Raw genomic sequence first — 26254 nt, 5'->3', positions numbered from 1 at the left:
AAGATGCTCCAGCGAAAAGTAATAAATCGGATACAACTTTGTAAAATCATACTGTGATAACTGCGTCCCATTATCTATATTTATGTTACGTGCCAAGAATATCAGCCAGCGATGATATGCGCGCGCTACATGATTATTGTTGAAATCTAATAATATGTCTTCGGATGGTTCTTGTTGCCCGTTTGTTCTCAACGAAACTTCGGTAACGTTAAGTTTGTCAAATATCATATGAGATTGTCGCTGATTACCCGTCCGATGAATATCTTGCAGCGCAATAAAAATATGTCGTGGCGCAGAAACACCTTGCTGTGATGATATATGCCTAGTAAATATATCTCTGACGGAACTATGGATGGCGTCTTTGGTTACTGTAAACCACGATAGCAATAATTTACCACCTTCATTCATAAAAGAAAGTTATCGTGGCTCTTCCGTGACTGATGGAGTTAATACCGGCATGCACAGTGATAGTTTCGTTATTTGTACCATACCAGCAAGAAGAGCATCAGCATTAGCATTAGCACCAACAACACCAGCTCCTCGCCAGATGGCATCATTGTCATCAGTTTTTCTTACGAGCACAACTGTGTGTTTTGTTCCAAAGATGACCTTTCTAACATCTCTGCAAAATCCAAAGATATGAGAGAGTGGAATCGCGCGCGAAAAATTTCTTTGTTCTCCTGACAACATTGCTTAGCGTGTTGCAAATCCCATGTTGTAGGTCCCGGAAACGTTTTTTATAATTTCAAACTCAGCAGCTGGTCTAGCTTCACTGTCTGGGTTGGCAGCTTCTGCCTGATTAGCAACCAAAGTATCTCGTTGCTTAAGCAGCTTGATATACTGAGTATGGTTAGCGTTGTCAGTGATATCTTCAGCAAACATCATTGATGGACCAGCCGTTCTTATGTAATCGTCAGAGTATCTTGCTAAACCAATTAGTGTTGTAGCAACATCGACATTATTCTGAATCGACTCGATATTTTTTCCATCAATCATGTAAGTGGCGCTCCTGAACAATGCCATGATCCCGTTATTGACAAAACCAGTTCGGTTATTGGCATCGTAGTTAATATCATCCGCCTTTACAAGCTCACCTTCTACTTCAATAAACGCCTCACAAGGCAGAAAATATCTACTTGTATCATGAACTTAAAGTTCGATACGCCCTAGTTGACTTGGGGTTTTTGCATCATAGGAATATAATTGATAATCACGCACTGATTTATATTTAGGGACCGGCTCATCTATGTTAAATGCTGTGTCGGATATGCGCTTGAACATTTTATACTAGTGCGTGCGTTTTCAAATGGTGATTATCTTCGTCGAAAACGAAGTCCACTTCCTGCTATCAAATTTGCTGTTATATTTTTTTTTTTGTGCGTCAGATTCTAATGCTGCTAGTCTCTGATTTGCAGCTTGATTTATAACCTTACTGACCACCGCGACATAATTTCAGTACTCGGTTCTGATTTTCGTCTTATTAACCGTGCTAGTCTTTCTTTCATCGCCGAGAGCGCCTTACCAGCAGCACTAACAATTGCACCAGGAGCTTTTTCACTAACCACAATAATGGCTTTCATTGATAATTGTTTTGCAAGAGGACCCAAGTTTGGTTCTAACCCTGCACATAATGGTTGAGTTACAACACCAAATAAGTCTCCGTAATCAGTTCTGTAGATTGGTAATCGTGAGTTTACTGCTCTGATCTGCACAGGTGTATGTCTGTTATATATGGCCATGTATGTTATTTACTATTGTTTAATCGCTGTAATCATGAAGGAGTTAGTCAACGAGTTCTCGGTAAATACCAGCATCCATAACACCACCTTGAAACAATCGTCGACAGATATCAGCTGCTTCATTAATTATTTCTGGCGAGTTATTTCCAGCTCGTTTTCCTCCTATGAGAACTTATAACCGCGAAACGTCATTGAAAATACTATCAGGGCAGGGAATACTTCCCAAGCCACTGCCAATAGTACTGGGTGGTTTTGGAGGAGATCGTTGCAATGTTTTGACCTTCTCCACAAATTCCAAGTAATCGGAATCATTTGGGTCAACAGGTAAGTTTTTAACGGTAAAATATACTACAGCAGGCCACTGCTCACGCGTTACTCTTTCAGAATATTCAGGTTTTAAATGAGAATTACGATCATCATATCTCGCAGAAAACCAGACTAAAGCAGGGTCTGAATGTTTTCGAATTTTTCTTATAGATTCTTGTTAAACATCTCTGCTGGATTCTTTGCTAATTCGGGCCGGAATCGTCGTTGTTCTGTTTGCTGCGGAGACGAAGAAGATATATATAAACTAGGATCATCTTGGTCTTCTTCTTCTTCAGATGGAAAATACTCACTATCCAGAATATCAACACGAAACTGTCCTTTTTTCCCCTTTCTTTCTTTTCTCCTTTGTTCTTGTGCTTCTTGTTTTTCTTGTGTTTTGTTCTTTCGTTCTAGTATTTTCTCTCCCTCTTGTTGTTTTTTTCTTTTTGTTCCTGTATCATTCTATCATATTCCTTCACTCCTGATAAATATGTCTGATAAGACAAATATTTTGTGTCTAATCGACCATCACCTTGTTTTATTTTATACACCCAATCTCTCCATATATTACGACCTATATTTTTAGCATATTCGGGTTTTAAAAAATCTTTTTTTGAATTATAACTAGCAGCAGCAAACGCACCAAACTCGATTAGTTCATCACGACTTTCAGCTGGTCGTTTTTTAATTACTGCTATACCCGATTCAGTAAATTTCTTCCTAAAATCAACTCCCTTTTTTCCGTTTTCTGGTTCTTTAACAGCACCTTCAAGTTAAGGCTGAACAGCAGCCATTTTTTCAGCAGTTTCTTTAAATATTTGAAGAAGACTTTCTTGTTTCTCACCTGGTTCCTTTTTAGGTCCCCTGATAGCAGTTAAAACATCTCCAGTAACCGCGGTAATTGGTTTAAACAACTGTTCCGTTTCCGCTGCGTACTCAACTTGTGCTTCCTGTCGCGATTGCACATTTTTGTTGAAGTCCTCTTTTAGAGGGATACATTTTTTAAGTGCTTCTACTCGCTCTCTGGATAGTCTAGCTGTGTAGGATTCCTAGTGTACCATTATTTGGTATAGCAATTTTTAATTCAGAGCAGCAGGGAGGGCGACGACAACGAATTTGGTTCATTTTGTAATCGAAGCGCCATTAATAAATTTTTCAACCAGAAACCGTATTTAGACTAATTCGAGAGGACCTCCTGGGAGGTTTTGCCTCCAAAGGTTCCTCTTGAAATGTACTCGACGATTTATTTCTGGTTGAAATCGTTTTCTTTGGAGGGTTTATTTTGACATTCGGAACCCTATAACAAGTTGTAGGATCGCCCCCCCCCCCCCCCGGCCGCTTTTGAACATGAAAGCTATAAACTTGATAGAATTCAAAGAATATTTCAAAACTCTATGCTATTTTGTGATATATTATTTGAAACTGTATTTACTTTACTTCGCTCAATTTAAATGTAGCATATTAGATAAATTCAATAGTTTCTACTATACCAATATTCGTGTTAATTATACTGTCAAATGGTAAAAAAGGAATACAGCTTAGAATATCTTTAAATTAAATACTACATTTTTGAAAGATATATTTCGGAAATTTTCAATTTTTACCGCGATATAATTTTGCAATGCAGGAAAGTATTTCTTATTTATTAACAAATCAATCTCAATATGAATTCGTATAAAATCACTTTTTGATATTTTCCTGAATATTACGCAGCTGGGATTTTCCGACCACATTATGCATGTTTATATAAATGTTAACTCGTTAGAATTTTAAAAGGAAGGTACAAGGACATACTTTGAGGTTGAAACATACGTCTCGCTGTGGAAGCAATGCCCGTCCATAAATCTTAACCAAATTTTGACATACTTTAGTTTGTTTCTTGTCAATTCAGTTGTTATGATTATTTTTTAACAGAAGACATGAATGCTATTTGAAGACACGTATTGTTTACAATCAGAAAAAAAAAAAAAACAATCGTGAGTTACAACACCCTAGATGTTACAGCAAAATTAGGTTTTGAGTGATAATCCTACTTAATCATTACTTAACGTTATCTTAACAGTGGTTACGTATGATATAATATTACCTTTTTCGTACACAGATACTGATTCGTTTCCGCCACATAAATAAACCGGATCTTTGTTGCACGTAAACTCACAAACCTTTGATCGGGTTGGACTTGTGTTGTTCATAATACAAAAGCAATGTGTCTCCTGAAAAACAACATCAGCCTCGATTCCGCCATTACTATAATCATATCATATTAATTAATTCAATTCTGTACTCATTTATAAATGATCATTTCTTCTAATCATGTAAAATATGCAAATATTATAGTGAATGGGAGAGAAGTATGTCCTCACAGTTGTCTTCACCTGAAATTATGACATTTGTTTCAAGGGATCATTTTTCGAAGTATGTTTTGCTGGTTCAACTTACAGTGTCGTAAGTAAACATTATATTCACTACTCAAAATTTGAACGCCACATCTTGATATTAATTCTTGCACACTTAAGCGAAGTAAATATTTCTTCAACACATCCAGAGAGATATGTGTGCATCAATGCAATGTCAAAAACCTTGTTTAATCTCTGTAAAATAATATGTTTGGTCTGGAAAATTATCGAGCAGAGCAAAGCAAAGAAAGGTAAAAGATTTGTATGACTAGCTTCAATCCAATATACCGATAATCCTTACAAAACGTCAAACAATTGCTGATGATGTCTGTTTCAAACGAGTGTTTCAGATCAGACTGTAAACCTGTTGTTCGCTTGCAAACTGAACGAAAAGGACATATGTCAAAGGTACATGGCCTATTTTTATCTATGATTGTAGATTCTACATTAGTAACAGTATCTGGTCTTATAATAATTAATTGAATAGAGCGAAAACCAAACAGTGTTTTACAATTCAACAAATGATTTATTACCCTAGAAGAAAATATGACGATGTAAAGTCAGCATATGGTATTGCGATTTAAATCCAAAATATTCATATAATTGTTAACTGAAGTCGTAACGAACAAAATTTGTATAAAACATTATTGGTATTCAAAGAAAACCATATATATTGATTTGCGTGTGATGGCCTGTGTCAAGATGATGTGCCAACAATCTGTTTTTAAGCGCACTAATATAATATAAGGTTTCCTTGATTGAATTCAATGCAATACCTTGCTGATATGCCTTCTCTAAAATATAATAAATGAGAACGTTGTCTTTTAATGAATAAATCATTTGAATGAATACATTTGAGCAACAAACACACACATCAAACTGATTACTGCTTCACATGTTATTGCATGATTAACTAATATTCTAGTAAAAAACAAATTGATAAAAAGCTATCACGCAGCATGAGCCAGGACGAAATACTACATTTAATTTCTAAGTATCATATTTATTGGTAGAAAGTAAACTACAACTTGCATACTAAATAATATAAACATAATGTCCCTGACTCAGACCAAGATAATAGTCGTAATATATTATCAACTGTGATAATTCTCGTGAAATAAGTAACATAAACAATTAAGAAGCATCAAGCCTTGTAAATTCAAAAATTATGGGGTTTTTTTTTTGCATATAACGCAAACTGAAATTTTATAAAGAGGTTAGGGTGTTGCGACACAAATTATGCATAATCATGGAATTAGATTTACGAGTTACGAGTTAGGTCCAGAACAAAATTTTGTAGAATTAATAATTCATTCCAACGCTGAAGGTGTTTTCTATAGTGTTGTATATATAATGATGAATTACCAAGAGTATATTTTTAATCAATTTAAGTCCAGGATTAAATTAACTAAAAATCCCAGTGAGTGTCTCTCTCCAATAATATTAATTTTATACGCACCCTGTATTTCCTGAGAAAATCACTCGAACTGAATCATTTAAAGAAATGGCTATGAGTCCAAATTGAATTTATGGACACAACAATAATAACACTGACTCTGCTAGATCTTAGAGGAAGGAATAACTATTCCAGCAGCAATGTTAAATAGTCCTCTACCTGACGTCATGTCAAAATTAACATTTCCTTAGAGAGAAAAAAGCGATAAAAATCGCCTTGAAATTTCTTAATCTTTACATAATAAAAATTGGGTAAGTGTAATTATATACAAATTGCTAAAATTCTGGCACAAAATATGTAGCAAACAACAGGTAGACCCGGCAATTAGTAGGGAATTTCATGGGGAATTTCGATCGTTCTAGATTAGGATTGAGATAAACATATATACTACAAAACCAAAATCAATAATTCATCTCAAGTTAAATAGGAACTTGATCAAGGTCAAACTCAACATACAATGTTTCATTGTGGAAATAATGTAATGAATTAATACAATTGTTAAAAACCTAACTAGCAAACAAATCAAATTTAAATATACATAACAACTCCCATCACAAGGAAAAAATGATTCAAGTAATCAAGTGTTCCTTTTAGATGAACGTTTATGAATGATACATAGTATATATAAAACAATATATGCATATACATGTGAACGTCAATCTGCTATTACATTGTTTTCTCACTTGACGTGTCTGATGTCAATATTATATTGCTTCAACATCAAACTGGACCTTAATAATCTCTGATTTTGTTTTCCATCTTGAACATGACAGAAAGTAAGGGGGTGTGTTCATTAAACAGAATCATCAAATAAGGAGTTGAACTAATATAGACTTTAATGTGTTGCAATGTCCATATCAAAACCCAACTTTCCGTATTGATTGTGGAATAATATCACTGGTGCTCAGTTAGTTTCCTAGAAACATCTCATACTTAATCTAAACCAACCCCCCAAAATCTGCATCAACATACATGTTAAATGATTGACTGAAAATTGAAGCTGTAAGAACTGAAACACTCCAAAATATGGTCTTTAACTTTTCAAAAGGCTCTTGCCATTTGTATGACCAAAAATTGCACAGTAGCTTTTTAGATGATAGGAAAAGTAGATTCAGCGACGACCGTGGCCTTCGGATTACAGGTATAATATGTCCATGTTCCACGATATATTCTATAAATGTTACAACTCACTTTTTATAAATTAATAGTCAAATTTGCATCAGTGTGACTGTCAAAAAAATTCTGAATTTACTCGAAATTATCGTTATAAGTTGCGTTGTGAAAATGATGATATCATCGATGTAAGCAACATACATATCAAAACAGGATGCAATCATTATCATTACACCTTACTAAGTGAACCTTTCATTGCAATTGAGCTTGCTTTGAAATGTATGTTAAAAGTAATTTTCATTTATATGTGCTTCGGAGGTGACCTGAGGGGAATGAATTTTCCTTTAACAATATATATATATATATATATATATATATATATATATATATATATATATATATATATATATATATATATATTAAAAGTCTACATTATAGGTTTGGAGACAAAATAAGGAAGCACTTTGTTCATGACATAATACATTAATTCCACCTCAGTTGTGAAATATGCCCGCATATATACTCACAAAATGGAGATAGCATAAATGTGTTGAGGCAAACAAAGAATAAACCGGTACATCTAATTTGTTTTTGTTTTTGTGTATTAACTAATAAAAGACGACTTCATAAGTGTCATATTTTCTCTTTAAAACATGTCATGATCATGGTTTGGTTTTACCACTTCGCTATACTTTTCTGTTTGGCTGTCAATTACTTGAATGATTGACGGAAATAATCTTAGGCATTCACCGGCATGAAAAAATATCAATAATTCTGTATTTCGCGTAAATAGATATGGATATAATTATGACCACACACTCTGAATGTATGCCTAAAAACTTTCATATTGGTAAGTATGGACGTTTCCTGTTGAAGAAAAATTGAGTTTAAACCACCGATCATCATGCTTTTTTGTTCTGCTGTTATACTTTAAATTGGGATTGCGAATTACATCATTGACTATATTTTCACTGCAAATATTAACAAAACATAACAGAATATAATCAGTATACTGCCTATATCGCGCGAGCTCAAGTAATAAATTTGCTATTTCGTGTTGGTATATATATACATTGCTGGCCAATAATTTAAAGCGTAAAATTAACAGAAAATATGCTTGCTCCGAGTAAAAATATCAAGTTTTTCAGCTCTTGTACACACACACACACACACACACACACACACACACACACACACACACACATATATATATATATATATATATATATATATATATATATATATATATATATATATATATATATATATATATATATATAAAGAGAGAGAGTGAGAGAGAGAGAGAGAGAGAGATAGCTTGATTGGCCCTTGTTATTAATTGGGGGTATACATTTTCTGAGTCCGATTTTTGTCTCAGGTTGAAAATTAAGCTTGACTATCTAAATTAAGCTTTTCAATCTAACCTCGGTCATGCTTGCATGTTGTAAATATGTACTTGTATTCAATTGGACGTGATCTAGTTTACGAGTTGATAGGTGCATATATAGGAAACAACATTAACAATGTCTTACGATCAGTCTCCGAAAATCTCCAAAGTTTTATAGCTGTATTGACAGAAAATATTTATTCAATGTATTCATTTAAACAAATAAGTACTCATTGACGTTCGGACTAGCACTAATATTTTTGAATCATTTTTAACTAACTCAAAGACATTCAGGATCACATAAATGTTATATAAAGACACTTACGTCCGCATATATATCAGGGTACTCACGAATATTGAAACTAATTCGGAACATTCTACTGGCTTTTATATTGTGAGAGGACATTTAGTATTATTTTTTATCCAATTCAGAATATTGTAAGTGTATTTTGAATTTTCACTTTATATTACAGGATTTTTGTGGTGCTGATTATTATTTACATTACTGACTTCTTTGTATTGCTACATCTAATTGAAGACAAATAATATTAAAAACTCCCTCCATGAAATATATATATGAATCATATTAAGAAAAATATGTTATTCACTCTATGAAATATATGTTATTCTCTCTATGAAATAGATGTTATTCACTCAATGAAATATAACCCGTATTATGTCGATTCAAGCGAATATACACTCAGGATTGGCATTAAGTGTTATATTTTACACATAATTGTATAAACTATAATCAATGAAATTTCCTTCTACACCCGTATAATCACATAAATATATCATATGCCGTGTGCCTCAAGTTATTTATTTATTGGCATCTCTTATTTGTAAAATGACGTGGCCGGCAAGAGATGCCTTTCAGTAACAAAGTTACAGATTTATAAAATGAATAGCGAGTTCTAAATGACGTTCGGAATACATTAGCTTTATTCTCACCGGGCATTTTGATAAAATCACTTAGTTCCACTGTGTTGGCAATCCATGCTTGATCCGTATCGTTAAGGATGTCCATGAGGATAGCATCATATACATTTTTCTTTACATCGAAAAGCACTTTCCCTTTATCTGCACAATACTTGTGAGATTCGAACCATGTTAGTGTAACATTCCTCTCAAACCTGTATACTTCTGATGAAACTGGAAATATGCATATACAATATATTTTGGTTTTATCTCTCTCTCTCTCTGTATATATATATATATATATATATATATATATATATATATATATATATATATATATATATATATATATATATCCTACCAAATATACAGAGGAGCCAACACAGATCGAACTTCCGACCAAAGCTTTGCGATGTGACTACTCCCCATCATATCGAGATAAAATTCAAGATACTTGCTATATATGTCAGATGAAAATGATTTGGTCTTAAGAATGTCCATAACCTCAAGGAAAACAGGCATCAAGAGAGACAAAATCTCAAGATTTATGTTATCATTGTCAAGAGAACGGACGTTGGCCTTCAGACTACACTAAAAATAAAGATAACCGATCTAAGTATCAAAAAGTGAAGGAATAGAGTGCTTCTGAACAGGATGAAGATAACTGCGACAAGGAAGAAGAAGCCAGACCCATCCAGAAAAAAAAAATGAAGACGAGAAGAAAGTAAGGAAGAAGAATAGGATATGACAAGATTTGAGACAGTGAAGACATTTAAAGCAGGGAAAATAAAAAGATAATGAACTTTTTAAATTGATATGTTGTGAAATTTGATTATACCATATATATATATATATATATATATATATATATATATATATATATATATATATATATATATATATATATTGGAGAAAAACACGTAAGTGTCTCTTTGTTTTGATTTTTATAATAATAAGATCATACACTCACAAACTCACAACCTGCATCATGTGAAAAAAGTGATTTCAAGTTCTTTATATTTTGGCAAACATTATGTAGTCACTTCTATAGATAGGTGATTGGCCCTGAAAATGCATGTTTAGTGGGGGTTTATTTTGTTTTGGCTTTTTAAAAAATCATGATCGGGAAGTAATCATCATTAACTGCCTTATCCCTTTCCCAAATCCAATGTATCCTTCATGACCTGCTACGTTCGATGATTTGATATAAATCACTAGCTTTGGTATATCAGGGGTAATGGAAGTGTTAACGGGACTGGAATGCATGGCTCGGGAAGGTTTCTTTCTTAGGTCGTATTTAAGAGGTCTGATAAATTTGCTTCAGACTCATCTACTCTTACAAAATGTCTAACAGTACCGTGACCGTTTCATAGTCATATTTATCCCCATACCTTGTTTCGTCTCTGCTTCTTCTTCTTCTTCTGATTCTTTTCTTCTTGTCTATTCTTGTTCTTGCTGTTTCTGTTGAATGAGAAAGACTGGTTCTGGTTCTTTCTTCAGTTGCAAAATAGTATCCATTGTTTTCTGCTTCTGTTTAAAATCATCGACGTATGCTACGGAATGAAAACGTTTAGAAGGTGCTGAAAACGGAACTCATTATGTTCAGTTCTGGAAGTTGGAATGTGGTTTATGAACCGCTTGTATGTCATCATTCCTCCTCTCCACGGCCGATGCACCCCACTTGATCGTCCTCGGAGTCTCCGTCATGTTCTGACATTGTATTCAGGTCAGACCCTTGCTACACTGTTCCACCCGAATGAGGTCAGCCCCATGCAAAATTATTACAATTGTTTCTTCCGTGTCCGGTACCTTGACGGAACCCATCTCTCTCTCCCTCTCTCTCTCTCTCTCTCTCTCTCTCTCTCTCTCTCTCTCTCTCTCATTTACTTCCAATAATTGCCAATGTGATGTTTGTTTAATTGTTTTACAGCCCTAGTGTTTAATTCTGAATATTTTTTGGGTTGCAATATACTCTTTGTTTCCTCCATATGTACTATAATGAGGTTATAACAATAAATAACGACTATCGGTAATTTATTTGGAGTAGGACTACAGTGAATATAAATCGGACAGAGACATTTGAGTTGCTAACACAATTGTACGTAATAATGTACCGCACTTAAGAAAATCCGCAGACTTGGCATTAAAGTGTACGTTTCATATCTATTACGTCAATCAATATACGTTATTTTGCATTAAAGAAGAGTAAATAACATTAGACAAATGATCATCTGACCTCTAGTCAAATATTTACACATTTAATACGAATAGTCAATAATGAATTCAATTCTTTTCAAAAGTGTGATGTATGAGTGTTTTGCATCATAATGATATATACTGCATTTAGGTTAAAAAGTGCCGATATCAGTTACTTCGTCCTATAGATGGGTTGATATTCCAATTGGGAAAACCTTTTACAGTATTGCCCTGTTTGAATCAATAGTTTATTATATGAGCGTTTTTTCATGTCGCTTTTTTGCAAGTATAAAATCATGAAACTTTTGATGCTTTAATTTTTCTATAATTACATTATACAAAACAAATAAACGGGCTGTGAAGGGGTGTAAAACAGGCTACAACCATAGCTACACGACCGTTTCAATAATGTTATGGAAACGTGCCGTGTTTTCAGTTAAAGCAAAAATGACCAAGAATTGTATTTTCAAACTACATATAATGTACACTGATAACATTAAACAGTTACATCTGAAGATTTTCTCCGTAATCAACCTTAAGCCATATCATACACACTATATGAAATGTAAGCAACGAATTATGGATTATATTAGGCTTACCTTGAATCCAGATCCAACATATTCTGACAAATAATTCCATCATAAACTCCATGACAGCCATTTTAGGATGTAGTTATTTGTTATACAATATTTAGTTATAATTTTTCACAATGTAGCACAGTGTCAAGTGTTCTCACGGAAGTGGCCTTTATATATCGTACATATCCACATACAAGATTAATACCATAGTGTGCGAACTGGTTTCTTTAATGTGATACGCACTACAATACAACAAATATAAAATAAGGCACGAACTGTGTGAGCTATTTAAAAGTGTTTCAAGAACTTCCTCCTCAGTGCTTCTGTTTTTTAACATCAGTTTGTCTCTTATGTTGATGATTTCAAAATCTAGGCAGCTACTAATGTATTAATAATGCTAGAACGTAAATACATATATATCTCAATCTTGCACACACATCCGACCCTTAAATTGGTTTTAAGTGCCACTTATATATATATATATAACAATAAGGAAGTATCGTGATCAAGAACATAACATTTCATTATTATGTCTTTCTGTCAGCCTCTTCCCATTTAGTCTAACCATCGGCCTGTTAACATCATTTTATATGCGTGTTTGTATATATCTATCCATGTATGTGTATGTTTATTCGTGCTCATGCGTCAGAACCTGTCCTTAAAGGACCCTCGAATACAATTGTTTGAAGTTTTAAATTGTTATTCTCATATTTAACCAGATAGTTTTGTATCTGAACTATTTTGTTGCATTATATATACATATATGTAGAAATACAGATTAAATGTCAAGAACCAAACTAAGTTTTCAATCATACGTATGACGGTATATGTACTGGTACAAACTACACTCATTAGTTCACTTGTTCTTCCTTCTTTTTGTGAGACTCACAGCTCGGAGTGGTTGACCAAGGTTTTGTTTTCATACCATTTTTCACAACCACTAGTGTACTCAGCTATGAGGAATTAAAACAAAGAATGATATTTGAGTTCTATATATTTTAAGTTGTTTACACCAGTGTCACAAGCTGAAATAGGACTGCTAAAAGCGATCAGTATAATGACTATTAAGGACTGTTCCGTGATATTTCATAAGATTAAAATTGTTTTAGATATAACCCACCTTGTAATGGGTATTTGGGTCAGTAATAGTTGTTGTTTGAGCAAAAAATATAATTATTTGGTTGTAGTAATTACAATCTACCATTATTTGACATTATATAAATATATTACAGAGATCCATGCTGTAAACAAGGCTGAGTGCATTTGCCTTAACCTGTAGCCTTTTACACAGAACGGATAAGTATTCCATGCTTCTCTATGTTCAACACATGCCGACACATCCCCCAAAATCAACCCATGGAGATTTCACAGGGGCAACCCACCAACGAAGATGTACGTGTCTTTTGAATTTCGATCTTAAGGTTGGACCCGCATCTTATATAAAAAACGTGCGATTTTCACCACAACCGACAGTTATACATTATAGATATATAGAAATACACGTAAACCATAAGATTCATTTCAAGATTACCAACTTCATATCGAGAACTTGACCATAAATACTGCAATATCATGTTTTGCAACAATGCAACTATTTAATTTACAAATGAGTTATTATGGAGTATGAAATTGATCGCGAATTCGTAATGTAAACGAAACAGGTCAACAAGGTACTATGTTACTTTTTGAGCAAGATAAAGCTTTTGACAGATTGGAAAATAATTATGGCCTAACGGTATTAGAGAAATTTGGGTTTGGAATTAACTTCCAAAACTGGACTAAACTTCTGTACAATAAAATAACAGCTAGAGGACAGGTAAACGACGCTGTGACGAATACTACTGATATTCAATTATCGTTAAGGCATGGCTGCACACTATATATGATATTATACGTAAAAGCAATTGAAATATTAATTATCAAAATAAGGAATAACAACAATATCGAAGGTATAAAAATCCCAATTTAAAAGAGGATTTCAAAATGGTCCAAGATGCGGATGACTGTACTAACTTCATTAAAGTCTAAAATACCTTTAAACACCTGCAAAAGGAATAAGAATCATTTGGAAAAGCACCAGGGTCGCAAAAAAATCATGATAAAACAGAAATACTAAACATATGAAGCAGGAGGGGAAACCACCATTGTTTACCACACACTTATCAAGGCAACTGTTAAAGCTTTAGGAATCTTCTTTGGGAAAAACGAAGAAAGAGAAAAATACAAAAAATATATACAAAAACAATCAAAGAGAACATTTAAATCTGCGCATTAACGCCTTTATGCATAATGGAGCGTGCACAAGTAGCAAAGACATATGTGTACCCTATCATGAACTACGTAATAAACTCCGTAGATTTAGAAAATAATAATTTAGATAAGATTCATAAAGAAATTATATAGAGTTAAAATAATATACAACTATAAACATATTCAAAAGACTACCGACCAAAAAGTGCTTGGAAAAACCTATACGTATATTGGTACGACTTATCCTTAAGGAACAGGCAAGATATTTATAAAATAAAAAATTATGCAAAAGTTAGAAGTAGCTAGACATTTCACACAAACAAAATAACTTGTATGCAAGTTTAGGGACAAAACGGAACTCTGGATAAAGGACATTCCTAAGACATATGACTGGATTAGGTAATATGAAGCAACAAATAAAAAAAACAAAACAGAGGAGGAAAACATCCTTATAGATTGTGACAGAGTGTGGAGGCAATGGGCCAACATCAGATCAGTTAAAATACAAAGTCTCACATTTCAATGTTTGTCTAATGTGTGGCTAACAGGCGACGAGACGGCATTGATAAGAAGGATGATTCGCACAAAATCAAATGTCCCATGTGTAAAACATTCACTTCACCAAATATCATGCCATCGCACAATGTGAAATTAGGAAGGATGACCGGATTAAACTGATTCTGGAGATATGTAAAAAAGAAAGATATAAAAAAAAACATTCTATATTTGGACGAAAAGTTTGACAAAAAAGCAATAATTAAGATAACATATTACATTACAAAAACAATGATGGCCTGTGACCTGGTAATAATAATTAAAAAATAACTAACACAGAATTATTTAAAATTCTTAAATTATGGACTAATTAAAGACAGTAAAATAGCTTGATATATCTAAAAAGTTAAGTATAAAATGGATTTACCCCACCAATGAAAAATGAACAAACATATACATGTAATGTACAGTTAAACACTAATATATTTGCATGTGGGTATATAACAAATACCAGACGGAGTAGGGGTAAGAAAGGGGCCTTGGTATAGCGCTCATTACGATCGCTACGCAAACGCGTGCTAAGACATCGTTCCCACCCTGATTTCCGGGGAGGTGTCTAATATATTGTTAACAACTTATTAATTTGCATGTATTTATATATAAATATCAAACAATCCTTAGGGAATATTCTTCTTATCTTTATATATACGAAAGGACAGGGTAACTGTATGGGGAAAGTAAGAGGTAATGACGTCATCAGACTATATCACATGGGGTCACTCAAATTGGAAAGGCCCATAATAAGAATAAGAACAACACCCTCTATGGAACACTAGTACATGCAAAACACTAAAAACAAACACAACACCTTTACTTGTTTTTAACTTTCTCTCTCTTAAATATTCAGCTCCCGATGTGTATAGTTGACTGCCATAAATTTGAATTTCGGCCACAATAAATAACAGAGGGGACCAAAACTAGAATCGTGTGAAATACGACAAATAATTAAAGTATGGACCCTAACTCGAGTTCAGCCTGCGGCATTTCAAAATCATGCGATGAGCGACAAATATAAGCACGCACATAAAACACGATGCATTTTTCTATTGAAAATAATAGACCGCTAAATGTCTCTTTCAACAATAATTAATACAGTATAGTAAAAGAAAACTAAAAATTAATACTAAGTCAAATTCGGGAAATTTTACTGATATGCTGTCTCAACATGGAAACTAATATAGCATTCACACACACATCAATACACATATTGCAAACACGAGACTAAGGAAAACTCTAGCAATGGTCACAAACACGAACTAGGGGAGCGAATTCGAGCTTGGTGAAATAAACTTGGCTCGGATCCTTATATATAACAGAAAGTAAATATGAATACCCCATCAATAGTTTAAAATAGTACACCTCTCAGTTGCCTTTTCAAAAATAATTAATAAAGTATATTACAAGAAAACTAAAATCTAGTACTGAGGCAAATTGGGACATCTGACTGATATGTTGTCTCAACACGGAAATACCCCATCAAACATTTAAAATAATTAAATTTTTGATTGAAAATTATTTTTATAAAAATAAAACACCATACCTGGGGGATACAGTTACACATAAACCACTTTTACATATATTTTTTTTTTGTTTGCGATCCGGCAAAATGTAATTTTATAACAATTTCTAAAACGTATTAATGTAGCGTTGGAGCCTAGCACATTGATAACTTGCTTTACTCTCATAATAGATTTCCGCAGTTCGAATCCCATGGCTGACAACTGTCGATTGTGGTGAAAAACGCGCGTTTTTTATATAAGATGGAGGTCCAACCCTAAGATCGAAATTCAACAGACAAGTACACCTTCCGTTGTGGGTGCCCCTGTGCACTCTCCATGGGTTGATTTTGTGACGTGCAGTCTATATAAATAAGTTAGATATAATTGTCTACATAGTTACGTTAGATAAAATTGTACGTTGTGCAGAAAGTATAGCTAAGATAATGTATGCGCTGTAAATATGCTACTATATGTGGTGTGCTGTCATACATATAATAGTATATATACGTTGTCTGTAGACTTAGGGTAATTAAGTTAATATTGTGTTGCGATATAATTAAATCAAACAATATATTGTGCTTTGATAATATTAAATCAAACACATTTGTTGTGACGTCCAAAACAATCAATTGTCAATGAAAACCTTGTATATTTTATGTTAAAAAATGTTGATGTTTTATATATATTATATACTGTATAATGAATTATTATTTCTGCAATAAAAAAATAAAACCTGACGACATACACCTATTAGATGAATTAAATCTTAAACAAAATAATATTTTCGATCTTGAATCATTACAATAACGTAAATTTGACGATATATTTATATACCATCAGATTACAAGTTTGTTAAACGTCTTCAACAAACTACGTTCCAATCAGTTAGATCAGGATTATCTCACGAATACTATACAAATAATCGCTCCGGTTTTTTCAATTGTTCATGCGTCAACACAACGTCTTCGTTGACGTAATCATCAATAATTATATTAGCACTAAATTGTTCTGTATTGACCGGAGACTGTGTCATTATTGCTTTGATATGGTTTTGATGTACGTCTGTGTTGTGTATGAAAACTCTCACATGTTGGTACATTATATACAATCTCTTGTTTAATTTTTAAAACACTGCATGATATCAAAATCGTTTAGATTTTACGTAGAGATTTATATTAAGAAAATGTCCACTTAAATCAATTAAGTGGCCGGATTGGTCAGTAAGTTTGAAATGTATTCACGATAATAAATTATTTTTATACCGTAGATAAACAGGATTAATAGGTTGTTGTACGAATAAATATCCAGGAGAAACTTGCGGTGTAAATGTATATAAACATAATCTTGGTTCAGCCTGACGAGACGTCTAAAGATCTATTTGATTGCAGTAGCCAATTGCATCACATACAAGATTAATTACAATAATTCATGTGATATTTACAATTCTTTGTGAGATGTGTATACCGCCTTCATATGGATCATTATTGCGTTTAAGAATAGTTGATGGTGGATTTATTTTTCTCCATGACCTGTATTTTGGGAAAGTTTTCATTTATAATATCATTGAGTGATATTTTATTTTGTCGGTATTAAATCCCGGTATTATAAATGTTAATATTCGTTCTCCAGATATGGTATACTGATAAAAAAGAAGCCATACAAAAGATGTTATACCTACTAAGCCCATCTCTGGTATTTTCTAGTATTTGAAAATGTTAACATTTCTAGCTTCATGTGCTAATTTAGCCAGGACTGAATTATCATACTCAAGATCTGATAAATTTTTTATCCTGAATAAATATTGTGTTAATTGGTATGACCATTGGACAATATCATTATATTGTGGTTCATTCATTAAAAAAATCTCATCCGTATTAAATTCATCTCGTTTTGGTTCTCGTGGTCCTTTATGTTCAGGTGCAATTTCAGGCAAACCTAAATCAGATAGAATTGATAATTCATGTATATCAACAAAATAATCTTGGGATATAGTTCCATCGCAGATGATAAAGTTTGTTTATGAACTGTGATAGCTATTTTGATTTTTTTTTCTCCACTTATTGATTTAATTCTGCGTTGAAATTCATCATTGAGGAGTTCCATTTGATAAATGTCTGTAGGTAAGCGGACGAATTGCCAGCCGGGTGTTCAATATGGTTTATTTTTGTTTGCAAATGGAAGCGAATTATTCGCCTGTAATCCACCGAATGATTTTGATGTGATGTTTGGCCAAACTTAATCTACTCGTAATTGTGCTAATGCGATTTATTTTACCGGAATTGCAGTTGGAAAATTAATATTACATTCAGGATTAGTCGAACTTGTTTATATTATCCTTGTCTTTGACGAAGATGTATCATTTGCAAACTGTTGTAGTAGCTCTTTTGGGGTTGGTGTTATTTATCATTATCATTATTATTATTATTATTATTATTATTATTATTATTATTATTATTATTCCAAATTATAAGTTTATAAATCCTACGTGGATTGTATCACACGTGTACCTTCGCGGTAAATGTGATCATATGAGTGAACACGGTATATGATAGTATTCCATCACTTAGGCCCGAAGATATTAACAAAGATAATTTAAAATAGTCAATTTTGCTGTATGATGCTTTATTAAATATTGATGTAATTTTGTATGTCTGCAGTCGGACATTTGCTTTGCAATACTATTTAGAAATTCAGCAATCGCTGTTGCTGACGAAACACAGATCGTTATAATTATCGCCATTGCTGGCAAATGTGCTATTGTTGATAGCAGTACGCCGGTTCCAGCAATAACAGCAGCCACCGAATAAGAAGTTATGTCCAAATCAATTATACGCCGATTGCAATTTTTAAAACTTTTTTTATATATTGATCAACGATATCTTTTAACTTTGCTTGCCATATACATACTTGATCGTATCTAAAATGTTGTGCTGTAACGTTACGTTGATGGCTCATTATTTAATTCGGTAGGAATTTAGCTGCTAATTCAAGGTACCAATAATAACTCAAGCCGAGTTCTTTTCCTGCGGTTCCACAATGCATGTGTCCTCGTCGTTTTGATTTAACATTATTAACATAGATCCAAAGGGTCCACCTAACTGAGTCAGTGGATAACGCCGTGAAATCCTAATATATATCATAAATCTTGTAACGCCAAGTAATGAGAGCTTGTATATAGCGATAACATCAGCGCGATGTTATTTTTTTGTGTGTGTGGTGATTATAATGCTTGGTCAAACGTTACTGTTAATATCATGCTAAAAATCTGCTTGTGGGAAATTTTAATCAGAATTTTTGTCAACGATATCTGGAATTTCGTTTATAGCATCGTCTATTTTTTTTAAGATATTATCGCTATTACTCTGCGTTATCGTGATTAATTCTGATAATGAATTAGGATCTCAGATAAAAAATAATCGTCCATTAATCGTTTCAATGTCTGACATATATGTGTTAATATTGCCAACTAAAATGTTAAGATCAACAAGTTTCATGTCAACAAACACCGGATTTCCAAAGAAATCCTCTGCAATTTCATTATTTTTTCTAAAATTTCCACTAAGATTTAAAATCATATTTACGTGAATGTCATACTAAGATCGTAGTATGGTTAGTTTAGTATCAACACTATTATAGTTATTGCCTAAATCTGTTTGCGTTGCGGCAACTTTATCACATATTGTATCTCTTAAAGCAACTATTTTATTTCCATTCATCCTGAGGAGACCTGTCCCTGTATCACCGGGAGATCGTTAACCATTAGCAACCCTTTCCACAATTTCATTCCTATCAGCTGCGATTGGCATATTTGATTGTCTGATTCTACAGCTTACATTAAGTACTGGAATATTATCCGTAGTATATCCGATAATTATACGAACTATGTCATTCCATTTGATAGTAGTCGTCTTCAAAACACTATGCTTATATTGTATAAAAAAACTACTCTGGATCAACTCGAGAAAGGTTGATAATATTAGCAATTTCATCTTTAGTTGCGTAATTCGACAGATCGATATCATATTTTTTTGTGTCTCTTCTTCGTCACCAGATGATCTTCCAAACATATATAAAATTATACTTTAAGATTTATTTAAATCGTCTATTTCTTTAAACATGACGACCTCATGAGGTGGTAAAGTTGATCTCGATACAGCGTCGAGTACATAAATTACTTCACGGTCGTATATTGGTGGTCCTGTTATTGTTTGTGTGGTAATGTTGTGTACCAGATAGGAGTTTTCAACGGCTGAGTTTGTATTGTGTTTACGTAACTTATAAAACATTTTTGGTGAAGCCAACCCATACGAATTAAAATAAACAATTCCACGTGGATCATTTGCGTGTGCAACCCAGTGTGTTCCGCGGCGAGAACATTCAGCTAGAATAATGATACCGCTTTCAATATTATTTGCCTTGAAAGGTAACTGATCACGCTTAAAAACACCCCATACATTTCTGATTTGTTTTAGCAGCATCAAGTAAATCCAAATTTGACATTGGACAAATACGCTTTGTGTGTATCGAAGTGTTCCTGGAAGTCTCAGACTTTTTCCGTATCTTGTTTCTGGTAATGTTAGACCTCTCCTTTTCCTATTGCTTTTTTAGTCCTATTGCAGCAGAGGTTCCAACAGCACCAAGAACGGCTCATTTTTTATTTTTTTCAACGGCAGGTGCAGCAGCGTCAATTAATACTGGAATAGCTGCAATAAGTTGAAAAATACCACCTCCTTGAATAATAGTTGTAATGGCACCCGTGGTAAGATTGACTTTAACACCTGTCTTTGAATGTTTACCTTTATTAAAGTGTTTATGTTGACGTTATGACAATGATAATTTATTGGGGCCAGTTGCGATTTCATCCCGCATTAGCGATATTTTCATTCCGCAGTTCTTTGCTGAATTTGATTGCAAATTTTCAACCCGACCAGGAGTCAGACTAACACTAACATGATTATATGACATTACAAATATCGTGAGTGATCTAACTACACATCATTTTGTAAACGATGTTAAATATTTTCAACAGGGGCATCAATAACTTACATTCATCCACTTCAAGTAACATTGATTTGTCGCTGAGTATAAGAGCAACTGCTCTGGAATTAACACCAGCACCTGTATTTAGGGCAGCTAAAAATGAATATCAACAACAGATTGTCTAGATAGATCAAAATGTTCCTGTGAAAAATAATAAATCGGAATAAGATTTATAAATTCTAAATGTGATATTTGTAAACAGGTATATATACTTTGATTACGTCCAATTAAGGTCATTAAACGATGATATGCACGTGCTAAGTAATTATTTTCAAAATATAAGGTTATATCTTCAGATGGTTCTTGATGTCCATTGTTCCGTAAGGAAACTTCACTAACTGTAAAGTTGTAAAATATCACATGATCAACTTTTTGTAAGGCGATAATCATATGCCTTGGCGCAGAATCTCCTTGTTGTAATGCAATATGCCATGTAAATATTTCAGCAATATTGCTTGGAATGCCACATGTAGTCATTGTTAACCATTATACTAACGATTTACCACCTTAACCCAAAGAATGAACTACTCGTTGTTCCTCGGCATTTGGTAGGTTCATTACTGGTATCCGTAGTGAAAGTTTATATGATATTACTTTACCAGCAGCAACGGCACCTGGTCGCCAACTAGTATCATTACCGTTACCCTTTCTCACAAGTACAACTTTATGTTCCGCTCTAAAGATAACCTTTCTGACATTTATACAAAATCCAAAGATGTGTGATAATGGAATAGCGCATGATAATCTTGTTCGATCATCCTTCAATACTAATTTACGTGTAGCAAAAACCTAACTTATAATTTGGTCTGGTGTTCATAATCATGTTTTCTGCATCAATATCAACAGCGCCAGCATAGTTTTGTGATCGTCGTACATCATACTAGTCACATTTAGGATGATCAGAGTTATATTTGGCAAACATCATTGACGGACCAGCTGATCTTGTATAATCATATGAATATCTTGCTAAATTTAGTATCGGTGTAGCAACATCAACGTATTTGTGAATTGCATCAACACTTTTTTCCGTCAATCAAATACGTAACGCTATCAAGCAACGCCATAATATGAGTACTAACAAAACCAAATGCAATATCCTCTCTGTATGCTTTATTAATAGGGACATATGTTACAAGCTCTAATTTTACTTCAATAAATGCTTCAGTAGGTAAGAAATATCTATTTGTATATTGAACTTGTACTTCGATTCTTCATCGTTGGTTAGGTACATGCGCATCATAAGAATAATGTTGATGATCGCTTATAATTTCAGCTTTGAGAACTGGTGCGTCCATGTCGAACGCTGGATCGGATATACGCTTGAACATTTTATTATAGTAATATTCGTCTATCACGAAGACCACTTTCTGAAATATAACTTGTATTTTCGGCATACTACCATTATTCAACTTTTAGTTGATAACTTCATTAACACCCAATTCTACTAGTTTTTTATTTTCATCTTGATTTATTTATTTACTGATATATGCAGTCCTATTTCTCTGTACTGGTTATTTTTACTGGCGGTTGTGATTTCCTTCCCTTAATCGAGCTAATCTTTCTTTGATTGCTAAAAATGATTAACAGGCAGCATTACCAACAACATCAATACCCTTTTCTCGGATACAGCCGATATCCTTCATTCATAATTGTCTTGCAATCATTATTGCTTTTGGAGCTATCCTTCTAAATAAACATAGAACAACATCACCAAGTCTACATCCGTAAGTTTCTTTATAAGATGGCAATTGTGAATGTGGTTCCCTGACATTGATTGGTCCACCTTGAGTATTATGTATAATCATATTATTTGTTATTCATTTATCTAATTGTAGCAATCTTAATCGCTATAATAATCATCAGTAATTTTATCGATGAGAGATCCATGAACAGTAATTTCCATGAAGCATCCGGTAAACAATCTTCGGCAAATATCAGATATTGCATTACTAATGTCTGCGCGTTTTCCTCCAATCAATATTTCTAGTATTTCAACGTCAGAAAGAACATTGCTAGGGCAAGCGACAAGATCACTTCCTCCTGATGTAATCAGGGAAGGACGACCACGTCCATTTGCTCATTCTTCTTCCTCTCTTATTGTTCTTGTCATGTAAGATACTCTTATATTTTTCTTTTATAATTATCATAGCTTTGATCATCAGATTAGACATTATGTACCAGGTTTCACGAACTATATCCCTCGGATTGTATCCATGTTTAAAAAATCTTATTTTGTAGTAATACTTTAACAGTTTTGATAATGAATCAACGTGTTTACTATCACTTTATTATACAATTAATACTTCTATTGGTAAATGTATCACTCAGTATAACTCTGCTCTCATCTGTATCATCTTGTTTTGGTTTTGATATATGACATTTTGTTTAAACTATATCAGCACGAATTCACTACCTCGAAGAATTTTTTCAGGAGGAGGATGAGCGGCTGCTATTTCAAGTTCTCTGAAAATCTTTTCCGTTTGTTTAGTTCTTCTTCCTATTTGTTCAGTTTGTTCAGCGGTTTGTTTTCACGTCGGAAGAAGACTTTCAGCGGCTTAAAGAACCATTAAAGTAAATTTTGTAACATGCATAAGTAATTGTTCTGAACCTTTTGCAAATTCAGCTTGTGATTCTTGTCGTTCTTGTACTTTTCGCCGGACAGAATCACGAACAGGAAGCCATGTATTTATATCTGCTAGTCTCTCTCTCAAGCTAATCTAGCTGTGTAACGTTCCTTAGCTGGTTGCATTGTTGATATGCTAATAATTTAAGTATTCCAGCTTGGAGGTGCAACTACCGTGTTAGTCCAGTTTCGTAACATATGTGCACACTTCATATTTTCAGCTCGGGAAAAAAGAAAAATAATAAAATGAACTAACCCAATTAGAAACGTCTCCACTGTTGGGTATAATGCTCAATTTTAGCGTTATTTCAGCTATTTAATCATCTTTTTGTACAAGGTTATATTTCTTGTTTAGACTCTTCAACAAAGTGGTATGTTCACCCTCCCTGCTGCTGATGAATGACTGGTTTAAGCAATACATTTGTCTCAGTAGTTTTATATATTTAATAATATAATGGTAGTCAGACTCTACGTGGATATAAATAATATCAGTGCTTTCTTATCCTAGTATGAATACTTAATGATTTACTGTTGCGAGTATACTAATACTGATCGCAGGCGAACATTCACTCATCTATATGCATAAACTCATTTGATGCTTGCTTAGAAATCCATAAGCAGGTATACACGAATAAATTCAACTTACAAATGTACATTTATAGTGTATTTACCACAAACTAAGTTTAGCCGATATGTCGGTTGTAGTAGAAGGTCAAGGAAGATAGTAATTATTAAGCTGCAAATTAACCGTTACCTGTGCATTTTGCTGATCAAAACGGAACAAAGGATTATTGTGAATATTATATATATATATATATATATATATATATATATATATATATATATATATATATATATATATATATGATTAGGTCATATTGAATTTGATGGAATATTCGCTAGTTTGTATAGCCACAGACAACGTGAATGTGATATGATCATATTATATGCATACTATCATGCAAATGCAGTTTAGGTATTTTAGTATTTTAGCAGAACGTTGATGATCAGGTCTTCTATCACGTAATTGTTCTAATTTAAATTTAGGGGAACTTCTAATTTATATTGCTTTGCCTTCAACAGGATGTCCTGAAAGTGTTATGGTCACCGGTAGGATCAACCGTTATCTATATTTGGTTATTAGTCACCGAATAGCCCATAATTATTACTATAACATTGAAATATCTGGGATATAATTTGCCCTTACAAAAACTGTACATAAAATAGCAGATGTCGTTATGGCCCATCACTGTCTAGCTAAATAGAAAATGTATTCCAGTATCCGCAACAAGTTGACATAAAATAGGTAAACATAATAAATAGAAATGGTCTTGTGAACCTTTGTAAACGAAACGGTTTTTCTGTTTTATTTGTTTGTCTTGTCTATGTTTTGTATTTGCCTATCAAAATTAATCGGTAAGAGTCGAAAACGCTCAAGCTACCTAGATGCTCCTGTTCACTGTTCGTTATTAGTGCATTGCATTTATCTTAATCCTTGACAAACGTGATCCCTTGATGGAACGAGTTCACTTGAAACGGCTGGTATCGGCCATATGATCTGTTTTTATATTAATGACCCGCCAACAGTCGATGAATGGTTAAGTGTTCAATACTATTCTTCAGGCCATCGGGATTGTTTCCAAACATAATACTTTAACGCTTCGACCCAATATATATATGTATCATTTGTATTGATTAGGCCACATATGTTCTTAAATGTTGCTTTCAAATTTGGGGGCTATATTCGGTTAGTGTTAAAAAGTACACTATGATATAGGTCCAATGTTGCATTAGTGTCATTAAGTATATGTTTATAGTTTGGTCTAATCTTGCTCATAAAGAAATACATTGATAATTCTTATTTAATTAGCATGTATTCTGTATAAATATGCAGACACACACATTATAATGTATGACACACATTTACCAAGAGTCAAAATATAGTGCATAAATCTTTTTTAGTTCAACCTTGATGTTGAAGTACAGTGCTGGTAGAACGGACACGGCGTCGCCTCGATTCCGATTAACAACGTGTATTTCGTTTACTGTGGATGATTTGTAATTGCTATGTCGGTTACGTCTTTATTTACTGAAGATGAGTGACGTTTATATATACAAATTGGTGTTATAATGTATTCTTCATTGCATCTATATATATTTGTAAAACTTTGAGTAACCGAACCAAGTCGCAACCTGTT

General features: G+C 33.3%; 2 protein-coding genes across 2 annotated transcripts in view; both read right to left on the bottom strand.

Annotated features, from left to right (window-relative positions):
- The window catches only part of LOC149805606 (uncharacterized), a 90402-nt gene that overhangs the window by 27712 nt on the left and 36436 nt on the right, over positions 1-26254 (bottom strand). The window contains exon 2 of the mRNA XM_089950239.1: positions 4132-4258. Coding sequence (XP_089806365.1) covers positions 4132-4237 — 106 coding nt within the window. The 5' untranslated portion in view covers positions 4238-4258. The remainder of the gene's footprint in view (positions 1-4131; positions 4259-26254) is intronic.
- LOC149805607 (uncharacterized) lies at positions 4281-12432 on the bottom strand. Its single transcript, XM_089950240.1, has 3 exons — positions 12111-12432; positions 9349-9549; positions 4281-4823 (listed from the first exon to the last, which is right to left on the bottom strand). Exons 1-3 carry the CDS (start codon positions 12169-12171, stop codon positions 4666-4668), a joined length of 420 nt encoding a protein of 139 aa, XP_089806366.1. The 5' UTR covers positions 12172-12432; the 3' UTR covers positions 4281-4665.

Source organism: Sinohyriopsis cumingii, chromosome 2 (assembly GCF_028554795.1).
Source record: "Sinohyriopsis cumingii isolate HCF-2022 chromosome 2, ASM2855479v2, whole genome shotgun sequence".
Taxonomy (NCBI): Eukaryota; Metazoa; Mollusca; class Bivalvia; order Unionida; family Unionidae; genus Sinohyriopsis; species Sinohyriopsis cumingii.
The sequence above is the reverse complement of the archived record's forward strand: the minus strand, read 5'-3'. Positions and strand labels throughout refer to the sequence as shown.

Coding starts and splice junctions, on each gene's coding strand:
- LOC149805607 (XM_089950240.1), bottom strand. CDS start 12,171: ATGGCTGTCATGGAGTTTATGATGGAATTATTTGTCAGAATATGTTGG. Junction 9,550..12,110: donor ATGTTGGATCTGGATTCAAG/GTAAGCCTAATA, acceptor GCATATTTCCAG/TTTCATCAGAAGTATACAGG. Junction 4,824..9,348: donor TGATTTTATCAAAATGCCCG/GTGAGAATAAAG, acceptor CTTTTCGTTCAG/TTTGCAAGCGAACAACAGGT.